Raw genomic sequence first — 13,859 nt, 5'->3', positions numbered from 1 at the left:
ATTTACCGTACTTTTAAATTAAAGTTTCACAGGACACAGTATATAACATTTTGTTACAATGATGTATCTGGGTATACCTGAGAAACTGCTTACACGTATCTTTAGATTTCTATTTTGACTGCTTCCAGTACCCATAACACCAGTGCAAGAATAATACCCAAACATCAAGCGGTTCATTAAGAAACTTGCCACTGACGACTCACGTTGACCACATAGCGACTGAGATAGCAAAACATCAGGCTGCCATTGTGTTCTTTGAGCATGAGTCAAAGAACAGAAAGTGCAACATGTCACATGTTGAATCAACATAGGCAGCGCACATGTAAAGATAATTCTGGCACAATTGGAACCTCTTAAGGCAACAAGGTAAACTGTTAACTTACGAGTCCACGTGATTCTCAAAGGACAGGATGATGGGGAAAGGCGAGGTCTTGAAGGCACACTCTGCTATAGCTTCAATTACCTCCTAAATACCCAAACACAAAGAATACAAAATATACCTGTAAATTACAACATAGGCTCAGTGTTGGATCATTATCTAATTAATGTCATACATAATGAAAACACAGGAGTTTGCTACTGGTTTCCAAGAATTACTAAAATGCCCTTAAAAGAAATATCGAAACCTTTTGAAGTCATTAACTACAGTGACATTGTTTTGTCTATGAACCTGAATACAACAATGTGAACAAAAATCCCATACAGTAGGTCATCGATTGCAGGTATTTAAATAAATGGGAGCTGAGCGATATTGTTGAATCATTCCCCAACTCTGCTGAAGACAGTTCAACATCCGATATTAGATTTCTAAGCCACTCATTGTCTGAGTCAATTACACCATCATTAACAATAGTGGCAGTTCAGTAAAAGCCTTCATTTCCTCCAATAAAAATCTTTGTCTGTAACTCAACCCCTTCAACCTGTAGCTCTCTTCCATCTTTTACAACTCTTCTCTTTTTGCATTTCACTCTCAGACTAATTGCATTAGGCTTGTTCTGCTTCTTCTGTTACTTTCATTAGATCTAAATTTCCTCCATCAATCAGTTCACCCATTTCTTTCTTCTTTTGTCTTGACACTACTCTGCCCTTAAATTTTCATGCCCTTCTCCTCCTATGAAAGCATCTCGTCGTCAGTTAATTGCCCCTCGGTGCTTCTCTTTCTAGGGTTATTCAGCGCATCCCTGTTTCTTACGATTTGCCATCTGCTCCTTGCATGCCCCACTTTTTGCTTTTTCTATCTCTTCTTCAGTCTATACTTGTCTGTTGAAATGTGTTTTTTTAAATATATATAGTTGTGGTGAGGTTTACTATTGCCCTGATGTCAATCAAAGCAAAGGGAAATTAATTAAATGAATTAAATCAAACAGTTTGTAAACTCTTCTCTTCACTCCCCTTAGTACAGCATTTCCCAGGGAGCATTGTTTGTTAGTTTTGACCATGATCACACTTAGAAGTGTGTCTGCATTTTTATTTTGCAAGTATTTATCCATTTTTTGTCAGTCGACCATTTTTAAGGTCTGCAAAAGAGTAGCAGAACAAGAAAGAACCACAGTTAGCTCCTAGATTAAGAGCTGTAGACACATGGTTGCACGCCTCCAAATCCTCAGATGGGTTCTTTTTATTAAAATAATTCAGTTTATTTGACACCAGTGACCACATGTGTCACCAGATCAATAAAGACTGAAATCCTCCTTAAGTACGTACAAAATATTGACACATCAATATACTGTATTGCATCCCTGAGGGATAAGTTATTGAAATTTTTATTAGAAAATGCAGGCTGGATGAATCCCCCCTCTTTGTGTGGGAGGAAATTGTGGGGGAAAAGTGGACAGACACATCCAGTATCACAGAATCAGTGTGCTATCTATTTACACCTACAGGCCAGTGGACACTCTTTCAGTGATGAGGATGTACACATCCTGGACAGGAACGCTGGTTTGAGTGGGGAGTCAAGGAGGCCATTTACGTGAAAAGGGCAATACCATCTGTGAATCGAGGAGGGGGGCTAAGGGTCCATCTTTCATCATCTTACAATGCTGTGATTGCAGTCATTCCCCAACTCTCTGTGAATGGTACTCATGGCCATTGATTAATGAGCTTTGATCAGTGGTTGTTGATCAATGGTCATGAGATTTTACATATTAATGATCAAGGAACTGACCTCCCAGCCCATTGTTCATTCAGTGGGCTGGTTTCAGTCATTGTGCAAATGTACTGTTTATAGGACTGGGGAAACCTGCAGTCAGCTGAGACTGAAGAAGTCCCTTGGATGAGTGACGAAACATTTCTCCCATTGAAAACGATACTTCCAGATGAACAGAATCAACCTTTTGAGACTGTACTGTATCATGATTTTATAGTCAACAGAGCCACCATGTCCTGAAGGATTTTACAGTAAAGATAACACACAGAATTTATATATATATATATATATATTAGAAATAAAGGTATCTACATCTAAGTTTCTAAATCTTTGTTAACCAATTCATTTTGCATCTTCAAAAGTACCGTGTTCAAGATCTAACCACTAAATGTCAGTAGATCGCAGTCATCTGAGTACTTTTGCTGCCGTTCATCTGTAGTGTGTGCAGGCTGACAGTCGGCTGCTTATTTCAGTTGGTGTACATGTCTATTTACTCCCGAGGAGGCTGTAAAAACTTTGTTAAGGAAGTCTGATGAGTCAGTGAAGCTCACTTCCGACAGCGACACTGAGGTGACTTGAGGATATCCTAAACTTTTCTGTCAGCCTTTGTTAGCTGCTTTTAGCTAGCATTAGCAAAGCTTTATTTGAATAACTTCTTACACGATGTAAGAACATAATAAAACTGTTTATCCGAGGGAAAGTGTGATTTTTAGGACACTCCAGCTGAAGATTAGCTAGCATAATGTTAGCTTATAACCATATGCTGTTGTTTAGCCGGCTCGTGGTCAGCTTTCTGGAATGGGGAGGCTCGCATATTTAATCTGCTTGCAATAAGTAACTGTGACAATATCTGGAATAAATAAGAACCTGTTTGAACATTTTTGTGTGTTAGAGCTCTGACTTCTGCTCAGGAGATGAGGCGTGAAGTGAGGAGGGAGAAGGTGACTTTTTTCCAGACATTGGTGTTCTGGGAATCCATCCTAGCTCGGAAACCGTCCTTCAGCTATTGTAAATATTTCTAATGGTTATGGTTATGGTTAGAGTTGGTCAGAAGTCACCGTCAAATAATCATATGGGTAGGATGACTTGCCAAAGTAGGACAGTTTCTCAGAACACTGGTCTGTTGTCCTTTGCGTTTTCACTTGTTTGGTGATAGGGACCCCTTTTCAGATGATAAATTATAGGTATGATGTTCATATTTTGAATCAATCCACGGCATGTGAATGCCTGTGGGTTCTCTTCTTCTCTGCCTTTGGCGTGCCACGTACAGTATGTGGCCGGTCTGTCCATTTTGGCCACTGTCTTTATGATGGCGGGACAACGTGGTGGCTTTCACAAACCAGATTAGATTAATTCTGAGTTTATGACAATGGATCCGTTTATTGGAAGATGAAATAACACAGAGAAATGGTAAATGGCCTGTACTTGTATAGCGCTTTACTAGTCCCTAAGGACCCCAAAGCGCTTTACACATCCAGACATCCACCCATTCACACACTGGTGATGGCAAGCTGCATTGGAGCCACAGCTGCCCTGGGGCGCACTGACAGAGGCGAGGCTGCCGGACACAGGCGCCACCGGGCCCTCTGACCACCACCAGTAGGCAATGGGTGAAGTGTCTTGTCCAACGACCGAGACTGTTCAAGCCGGGGCTTGAACCAGCAACCTTCCGATTACAAGACGACCACCCAACTCTTGAGCCACGATCGCCCCGATCCACGCTCGCCTCCCAGTGTGTACAATATTCTTTTTTTCTGTTAAAGCTTCTGCATTTTGTTGTAAAACTGAGTACGTTTACATGGCTAACAGCATATTCAGCTGGCCTGAAAGAACTCTTTGAGAATTTTTTAAAGATAAAATGTGGAGAAATCCTGCATCTAGAATATGTGAATTTATGCATTTTTTTTTAATTTATAAGCTTTTCAGTGTTCTTCTCTTTAGATATTTTTAAACCTGATTTAGTAATGGATAAACCAAATTTATTTACAAGTTATTTAATTCTAAGTTTAAATTTAATAACACAGCATTGTTAAATTAACCCTAACAGTTGGGTTAGTAGCAGTGGGTGGATGATCTGTTGAGCAGAATACCCTTCCGTGAAAACGTTCCCTTTGCTTCCCAACCCCCAACCAAGCCCTCCCGTATATCACCATCACCGTCTCTCCTTGTGTTACCTTGAAGGAGATTTCAGTTGTCATGGTGAAGCCATGGGTGATAACAGGCTCTTCTTCTGTGGTGCGACCCTTCCAACAGTCCAGTTCAATGCAGCGGCACCCAGAAAGGAGGACCTGTTTGTACATCTCGACCGAAGAGTTGCCTGCGAGCTGGCCGGCTGCACCGAACACACGAACACAAAAAACAGCTCTTACAGGTATCGGCTAAGTTGATCCAAAAAGAAACAGGATGCCCACAAAAGCACATCCTCCCACTTTTCAAGAGCTCATTAACTGTATTGTTCGTCACATGCAGTAAAAACAATACAACTGTCGTTATCTGAAGCAGGCAAATCTCATCACCCTGTCACCATTAGCGAAGCAATTATCTCTTCACATTAGCAGCATGTTTCCACAAAATAAGTGGAAGTGTGTTAAAGTGAGAGGCAGCTATGTTCTCACTTGGTGTGATGCCATTCATTTACTTCACTCTTTTCTCATTTTTTCTCTCAAAAACTTGTTTAATTGACATCTTTAAGCAACTCCATGAGGTGAAATATTTCTTCACAATTACTTTAATTTTAAAATATAATTTACGATCGGTCAATAACATGAAATGCTTGTCCTGTTATCAAACTAATGATTCTGCATGGCTCTTTTTGTGTGTGAAGTTGTGAAACACAAATGCCTCATGGACAGAAATAGACTCCACATTGCAACACGCTTCTGCTCCCTATTAGAATAGCATAGTATGAGTCACTATGAAAATACCTAAAGAAAAACACAGTTCGTGAGGAGAAAATTAAAAGACCTCGTGTTTGTTTTTCTCATTTCTTCATTCCACCAGCTATGAGGCTGGGCTATTACAGAAAATTCAATTTTTTCCAATCGCTGCCGAAATCTGATCCACTTCAAAGATTCAATGCTCTTCAGTTCCCCCCAGAATAGATTTGAATAGATGAATTCTAATATCCATTGAAGAGAAAATGGCCTCTCTATTGTGCCAGCCATGCTTGTGCACCGCAGGGAGTTACTTTGACTACCAGTCCAAAGAAATATTTAACTCATGAATATCAATGAATCAAGTATCATGGCATGACTTGAGTGGATAACCTCTTGAGAAGTAACACAAGAAAGGGAGCCTGATATGCAAGGGTGCATTTGATTGACTGACCCATGAGGTATAAAGTTGAGTGTATTCACTTCAACCATAATTGTATTTCTAAATGAACGACTGATCTTTTCATTTATGGGAGAATAAAGGATCTCCCTGTGCAATCAGTCAGGAGGAAAATCAAGTTGAACGTGATTGCGCAAGCAGACCGATAGAAGAAGTTTTAACGTGTGTACGTGCTTACCTGTGAGGTATGTGTTGTGTGAGGAGTTGATGAAATAGTGAGAGAGGGGAAAGGTCATGTCTTCACTCTGGTCCAGCTTCTCAGGAGGAATGATGCTGTTCTCTTCTGCATTCAGGTACCTGGTGAAGCCTTCTGCTGAGATCTGACCTGCATGAACACAACAGCAGTCAGCATCCTAAGCGTGAAAACATTGTTTTTGGTTCAAGCGTCCAAATCTAATTGTATTGTGATGTTCTCTGTTTTTCCAGATGGCAACAATTTCCACAAAAAAGACTACAAAACAACAATGAGCTGATTTGCTAACTGTGTATTTAAAGCTTGATACAGATTATTCTGTACATTGTTCATTTTCACACCTAAAGTTTATTTACTTTGGTCCAAATCAGTTGATGAGTTTGTAGACTTGTGTCTTTTTCCTGTGGTTTAGTTTCTTTTCACACAGAAAAAACAAGTAAACTCCAGGTGAGCTCAACTGCGTCACTGCAAACCACATGAGAACGCTCACTTCAGTTATTAGTCAGATGAGTCTGGAGCGTTAGGAACAAAAGTAAACTTGTCCAGAAAGGTGTTCTGGACAAGTCGATAACACAGAGAAACTCTCTGCGCATCTGTGCTGCTCTGCTGGATCGCAGAATAGAAAACACACCAGGCTACAGGAAGGTGTTTAGGTCACACTCGAAGCGTACACCTGGCGGTTGGGTCGATTGAGTTTTCACCACAAATGAACCGCTCTGGATTCCTCGGCCTCAGTCCAATTGCAAACAAACTCCAAAGCAGTTTGGGATCCAATAACTCAGATTACCTTGTTCACATCTGCACAAACGAACCGCAACAAGGAGGGAAAATATCAGAGTAGAAGTAAACTAAAAAGTGCAGGTGTGAAAACACTCCAAAAGCCGTGCTGTTCCACGCGCTTCACTGTTCACTGCAGTGATCATCTTATCTGCTTTTTCTTGAGTCATCTGACTCAGTATAGAGCTATCTGCCAAATCTTGCAGTTATTCTGATTTGAAGAAAATTTGCAGATGCCTAAAGTTTTAGAAATTTATTTAAAAGTTAAATCACAGAATTGTCTCGTTTTTCCAGTGGAAATTAATGGGCAAAGGGGCTGAGTGCCAAAGACAGGGTAAGGAAGATGTAAAGTACTGGCAGATGGAGTAACATAATGTTGGAATTTAATTTTCTTAATGAGATTTGTCACCGTGTTAAACATTAAGAATGCCTTATCCTTTTAACTGCACAAGCTAAAATATGGTGCGTGGCATATGGTGGCATATGTGTCACAGATTTTTTTCCCCACCCTTTGCAATGCCTTACATGAAATTTTTAACAAACTGCAACATAACTGAACATGGCTATGAGAACATTTGCGTGTTTTTGTCAGTCACTTTTTATAAAAACATTATTTCCAATGGAGGTGAATGGACTGGCATCCCCGTTCACCTGTGACTTTAATAAAATAAAAGCAACTTTTGTTTTCTGTAAACATGTGCCTGCATTGTTCTCCACCTTTAACCTCCTAAGACCCGAACTGTTTCATGGCATGCATTTTTAATTTCTCTTTGCTATTTGGGCTGATTGGGACCTGATGAATGTAAAAACAGAGAATTACGTAATTTTTTAAACCTGCTTTAAATTTCGATAGAACAGCGGCAGTATAATGTCCTCTTAAGTGGATATCAAGCCCTTGTAGAGCAAAATTTGGTATTTTGGTCTAGACAACCTAAAATGTGATGTCCACATATGTGAGCGCCAGGTCCTAGGAGGTTAAAGCATTACAGTGGGTGTGAGACTGATGGTAAATGTCTTTCTTTCGTTTCATTTAGGGAAACTCGTTGTTTCCTTTAGGGCTGTCCCTCAATGTTTTCCTACTCTAGTTAAATACTGTGTTACAGTACATGCTTCTAATTATTAAAATTCAAGTCTGAAAAGGCTCCCTTTGCTCAGCAGGTAGATTAACATATAAATGTACTTTTCTCCATTTCAGGCTCCACTAGCTTCGGCTAATATTGCTATTATCACTAAGTAATACAGTGATCTGATGAAGCTAAGCTGCCCATGGAGCTGTTCCTTCCTCGTTGTTGATTGGTAGTCACGGTCACTCATGATAAGCTTTGCCTGTTGGCTGCCATCACTCAGCTAATCTTCACTGAATGTGCTTGAGAAAGTGAATAACACTGAATAAATAAGTAATAAGCGGTTGATGAAAAGCTCCACATCTCCATCCACACGAGATCATATTTCCATACGCATTACCATACACATCAAACACCTTGCCTTCATGAATTAAATTTTGAACATATAGTTGCTGCTCAAAGCAAAATACTTCCTCCACCTGCCTACACACACACACACACACACACACACACACACACACACACACACACACACATACACACACACTTACTTGAAATTACGCTAAATATGCTAAGTGATGCAAGCTTGACGGGTGCAGCAGGTCCCTCTGGCCACTTTATGCTAATTAATGCGGTGCCGCCCTCTGCAGAGTTGCTGGACTAATTAACGCTAGCTGCTGTCTGTGACATCTGAGCTCTGTCGCACTCAGCGTCTTACTCCCTGCTGACTCCCAGGATCTCCCTTCGCCTGGCTGAGGTCTAACCTTTGTATCACACATTCCGTGCAGACAAAGAGTTTCCCCATCTCTCAAGACATTTGTAGGTCAAACACGGAAAAATTGTGTTGACACGGCTGGGATTGTAATGCAGCCGAACCAGAGTGGGAACATACAAGTGCTACTCTCAAGGTGAAACCTGAGAAGAAATTCTACAGGAAGATTTGAGCCAAGTAAAACTTTAGCTACCGGTCACAATAACGGCTCATACTGAGAGGAGAGGAAATTGGACACAGAGATGGATTCTGAATTTCACCCGTAAGACTAGAGAGCTTCCTCTCTACCATTCAAGTGAATAAGCCAACTATCCACTCTTGAATTATGAAAAATTCTCCAAGTGTCTCGTTTCATTTTGTATTTCATTCATCTTCCTTCAAACGATGTCATAACATCTGAGAGAGCACAGACTGAAACAGTCACAGAAAGTGATTCAGCAGTGAAGACATGAATGAGAGGTATAAAATAAAAAAATAAACAAAATCTCCAAGTCACAAATGGAGAAAGTGAAACATTAAAACGTTTAATAAAGACTAAAACTCTTCACCATCATTAATACACACATTTCTGGAGCACATTTAGTTAAAGCATATGGTTTTCTGTTTATCCATCAACAGGGGGGCTTTTTACCCCGAGCTAAACACAGACTGCGTATCTAAAATTTTCATGCCACCTAAAATCCACGTATGTTTTTACGAACATGAGTGTCCTTGAAAGAGGAGAAACTATGTTTATGTGTATGTGTGTGTGTGAAGGTTGCATGTGGAGCTCTGGACCCCTCTGCAGAGCAGATGGCAGCACTTCCTCCGGCTAGATAAATACTTCACGTGGGGAAATCTGTCACTGGGACAGGGAAGGGCATGCTTCCAGAGAGCCTGGGACAGGATGAACACACAACATCACAGTATGAGCACATGGCTGTGATCAGAGTCAAACATTAGGCAGTCAGGATGGATATGTGTGCTTTAAAAAATGACTTTTAACTAATTTAAGGACCCGTGATTTATTCGGTCACATGTGCAAACAGAGTAAAGTAGGCACTTTATTCAGGGGAGATTATTAAAAAGACAAAGCTTCTAGTTTAGTATAGTTTCCATAAAATGTTTAGATAATCATTCTCTTCTTGCACCAAAGACATTTTTTTGAATTCCTGACACAAAAGCATTATTTAATCCTCCAGATCTCCAGCATAATGACAAAAAGTATTAATAAGCAGCTTTATATGGAAAAATGCTGTATTCTACTGCTCTGCCATATGGACCCCTTCGTAAAAACCACCTGTTATGTTCACTTGACTGCTTTCTTATCTTTTTTCAGCTTACTACTTACTCTCAGCGACTACATCGAGGTAACCATTCAAGCCACCGATACTTCTGTCGAAACCTTCACTCAATCCTTTAGTAAAATTTGAATTTATGTCGCAGCTGAGCTTATCACAGTTTGATTTGAGGTAGAAGTCACGTGACATACCGTTAACTTTAACTGCAAGTGCATTTTGTTTTTACATATAGATAGGCAAACGTGTTAACCACTACACTAACACACCAAAAGACAAACCTGAAAAAAGAAGATAAGAATTAGGTTCATAGTATCTGACTCCTGGAAGCTCTGTGATGAATTATCAATCTGTATTCCAACTCCTTCTCCACCACAACCCTCCTTGAATACGTAGCTAAGAAATCGGGTGCATTGATGACTTCCCAGCTTTAACAATTTTTGATGTTTTAAGCCCTGAAGGAGAAAATATACTAACAAAACTAAACATATAGAGTAAATAATCTAAATACAGCTATAGATGGCATATTCAAAGGCAGCGATTGGTTTGACACTATGGGGAGAAAAATCAACCCAGCATTTTGCTCATAATAAACCGTACACGGCGTACGATAACTCATCCATTTTGGCACAGTTGTGTAAGATGCTTTTCTAGCACAGATAAAATTTGAATTGGCAAATATAAGACCTTGCTGCCTGATATCTGGAGTGTGATGTTTTCCAGTACTGGCAGCTCTGGGTCTACTGACACTTGAGACATCATGAAAGCACAGCATGTCCAGGAGTGCTGGCTCACCAAGACGCATCCATCTCATTTCTTTATATATTATTCTGTATCACTCCTAATACTCTAAATATTAAAACTAAAGTCCTTCTATTAATTAAGATGGTTGACATCTATATACAATTTAAACCTGGGAATGAAAAAAAGAGGAGTGCATTTAAACAACAACAACAACAACATGTTACCGCTTAGACAACATATAGGTCACATTAAGCAAATCAGCAATTAGGAAGCCAACACACATAATAAAGTGAAATGATAGCAGATCAAGAAATGGTGCTGAAGTCCTGCACATAAAACTAAAAAAGGAACTGTAGGTTTATACGTTTTAGATTTACTGCAGTTTAATCCTTTGAAAGGAACCAGGCAAACTATTTATTGCCCTTTCAATTTTAGGTACAAAGCCTTGCATTATATTACACAGACAGATAAAGACATGTGAAGAAGAAAGCCTTTGCCAGAGTCTGGGAAAAACTGCTTCCAGTGAAATTAAAAGGGTAAATAGCACTTGAATAACTGATCGTCAGGAGGTGGGAAGGTTTTGGCACTTTGCTGGTCTGGAGCATTCAAATATGTGTTAACTCAATGCCACACTCCTCCCAGGAGTGGACATCCCAGAAAATTCATCCCAAGGACTGCAATACTCTGTATTCTCTGAGTATTGCAACTGCAATACTTTAGCACAAGTTGGGAACAGGTGGAACATTTTGATGGCGGTGATGTGTGTTTGACTGTGAGTGTTTGGTATTTACAGACTCCTCGGCACCCCACTATGTCCCCTCACTTGCAAAAGCTTTGGACACCATCCAGCAGTCTCTATGGCAACACCCCTGACAAATTTATTGGTGGCAGCGGCTGGAGTGCAGGGTTGGTGGAGGAGGACAGTGTAAAAACACACAACGGGCATAATGTACCGGTGTTTTTCCGATAGTTTTTACTATAAATCACTTGCATACTATCATGAAGTCGATCTGTACTAAAAGGTGTTACGTGCATGTCTGTGTACACATAAGCTTGTCAGTGTGCCTGGGATTGTATTGACAGAAATTTGAGCCACTGACCTTTCTGTGCCAGCAAAGCATTGGGTTCATATTTGTCAACCAGCAGCTGGACCTGTTCTGGTTTGAGAGGAGGGTAGAGTATCTCGTTCAGGCGAGGGTCTCGCTGTTTACTGTTAATGAAATCTGTCATCTGCTCCACTGTGAGGTATGGTCGACTCTTGGCTCCCCTGAGCAGAGAAAGGAATGGGGCAGAAATTAGAAAAAATTAGACAAAACATCTTAAAGGGCTGCTAAGCAAGGTGTGGGTGCAAGGACGGGATTAAAAAATAGCATATGGGGAAATGAAACAAGGAAAAAACGATGGAGGGGAGGAGCTGTAATTAAGACGCAAAAAGACGCGGCGAGGCAGAGCGGCAGACATGCAAAACAATAGGATTAAATGTTGTGTTTTGAGTAAATTATGAGAATTCATTAAAAACGCCTTTCGCATCCAAGCCTGTTCGACTAAATTATCCTCTCCACATCCTCCTGGCTCTCCTGCTACCTCACTTAACTGTGATTAAAATACAGATTTATGACTTGGAGTAGCGTCGGTTGAGCTGGCGTGCTTCCTCGGCTGATGGTCTCAGTCTCTCTGGGCCAAAGGGCAGTTCTGCTTCTGCAGCACGAGAGGCCAAACCAGCTAGGCTCGAGAAGTCACAACCAGGGACATTAGAACACACTTTCCTGGGCTAATTAACGTCTTATAAATGGATAAAAGGATCTGGCTTGAACCTGGGAAACCAAATTTTCCTATCGAGGCTACAAATATGAAAAAAGCAACAGATGATTTGGGAAAAAAAATGTATCAATTGTGATTTTTTTGGACATTTTAAACTGGGAATTCCCGTATTCTTTGGAGGTGGAAAAGGTTATTATTACCACACAGAGAGAGCAGAGAGAAACACAGTACTTACACTTCAGAGAAGATGTGGTCCAGCTCAGGCCGAGGGCAGATGTTGCTCAGGAACATGCTATAGACCTCTGGAGTGAAGTCCTCCTGGGGAATGGAGTCATTCTGCAGCAGACAAAAGTAAGATAGGTGAATAAATTGCAGGCAGTAGTGTTCGGACGTACTGTGGAAGGGCAAAAGAAAAAAGTGGATTTAAAATGTACAAGCTGATAGATAAAAGATACTTTTTCCACAGTGACAGGTGCTCTGGAGAAGACTTTTCTTGCACGCCTCAGTGCAACAAAACTGTGTTTTTATTAGTTAAATAAAATGTGTTTAACTCTATTTTCAGTTTAATGCACTGATCCTAACATAGCCTTTACAAAAAGGCAATCTTTCATGTAGCATCTTCTTTATCTATGAGACGCTTACTTGTGCATATCTATGTAAAGTAATGAGTATGTGCACAGTAAAGTGAATTTTATATTTGTATAATCTTCGGATAAACAGAATTATTTAGTTTAGCCAATTTAGCTTAGCTCTACACGTTTTGAAAATTAGTCAAATCCCTTGTAACTGTTGCTTAAGAAAAATATATATACAGTGGCTTGCAAAAGTATTCGGCCGTCTTGAACTTTTCCACATTTTGTCACATTACAGCCACAAACATGAATAAATTTTATTGGAATTCCACGTGAAAGACCAACACAAAGTGGTGCACACGTGAGAAGTGGAATGAAAATCATACATGATTCCAAACATTTTTTACAAATAAATAACTGAAAAGTGGGGTGTGCGTAATTACTCAGCCCCCTTTGGTCTGAGTGCAGTCAGTTGCACATAGACATTGCCTGATGAGTGCTAATGACTAAATAGAGTGCACCTGTGTGTAATCTAATGTCAGTACAAATACAGCTGCTCTGTGACGACCTCAGAGGTTGTCTAAGAGAATATTGGGAGCAACAACACCATGAAGTCCAAAGAACACACCAGACAGGTCAGGGAGGCCAAGAGGCCCATGGTGACTCACCTTCCAGCAGGACAACAACCCTAAACATAAAGCCAGGTCAACAATGGGATGGTTTAAAACAAAACATATCCATGTGTTTGAATGACCCAGTCAAAGTCCAGATCTAAATCCAATCGAGAATCTGTGGCAAGCTCTGAAAACTGCTGTTCACAAACGCTGTCCATCTAATCTGACTGAGCTGGAGCTGTTTTGCAAAGAAGAATGGGCAAAGATTTCAGTCTGTAGATGTGCAAAGTTGGTAGAGACAGACCCTAAAAGACTGGCAGCTGTAATTGCAGCAAAAGGAGGTTCTACAAAGTATTGACTCAGAGGGCTGAATAATTATGAACACCCCACTTTGCAGTTATTTATTTGTAAAAAATGTTTGGAATCATGTATGATTTTTGTTCCACTTCTCACGTGTGCACCACTTTGTGTTGGTCTTTCACGTGGAATTCCAATAAAATTGATTCATGTTTGTGGCTGTCATGTGACAAAATGTGGAAAAGTTCAAGGGGGCTGAATACTTTTGCAAGCCACTGTAGTAGTATTTCCTTTTTCAGGACCTCTTTC

At 40.3% G+C, this 13,859-nt stretch overlaps 1 protein-coding gene across 2 annotated transcripts in view; it reads right to left on the bottom strand.

The window, feature by feature from the left end:
• The window catches only part of plcb1l (phospholipase C beta 1-like), a 131,497-nt gene that overhangs the window by 33,159 nt on the left and 84,479 nt on the right, over positions 1–13,859 (bottom strand). For both annotated transcript variants that reach the window (XR_013971812.1, XM_080883519.1), the window contains exons 8-12: positions 12,303–12,403; positions 11,407–11,573; positions 5,658–5,804; positions 4,321–4,478; positions 384–466 (exon numbers count right to left, since the gene is read on the bottom strand). Coding sequence is in view for 1 of the 2 variants with exons in the window: in XM_080883519.1 (XP_080739645.1) it covers positions 384–466; positions 4,321–4,478; positions 5,658–5,804; positions 11,407–11,573; positions 12,303–12,403 (656 nt within the window). In the remaining variant the exon portion in view is untranslated. The remainder of the gene's footprint in view (positions 1–383; positions 467–4,320; positions 4,479–5,657; positions 5,805–11,406; positions 11,574–12,302; positions 12,404–13,859) is intronic.

The sequence above is a fragment of the Rhamphochromis sp. 'chilingali' genome (genome assembly GCF_963969265.1).
Source record: "Rhamphochromis sp. 'chilingali' genome assembly, chromosome: 5".
In the NCBI taxonomy this organism is placed as follows: Eukaryota; Metazoa; Chordata; class Actinopteri; order Cichliformes; family Cichlidae; genus Rhamphochromis; species Rhamphochromis sp. 'chilingali'.
Note: the sequence above shows the minus strand (reverse complement) of the source record. Positions and strands in the feature narration are given on the sequence as shown.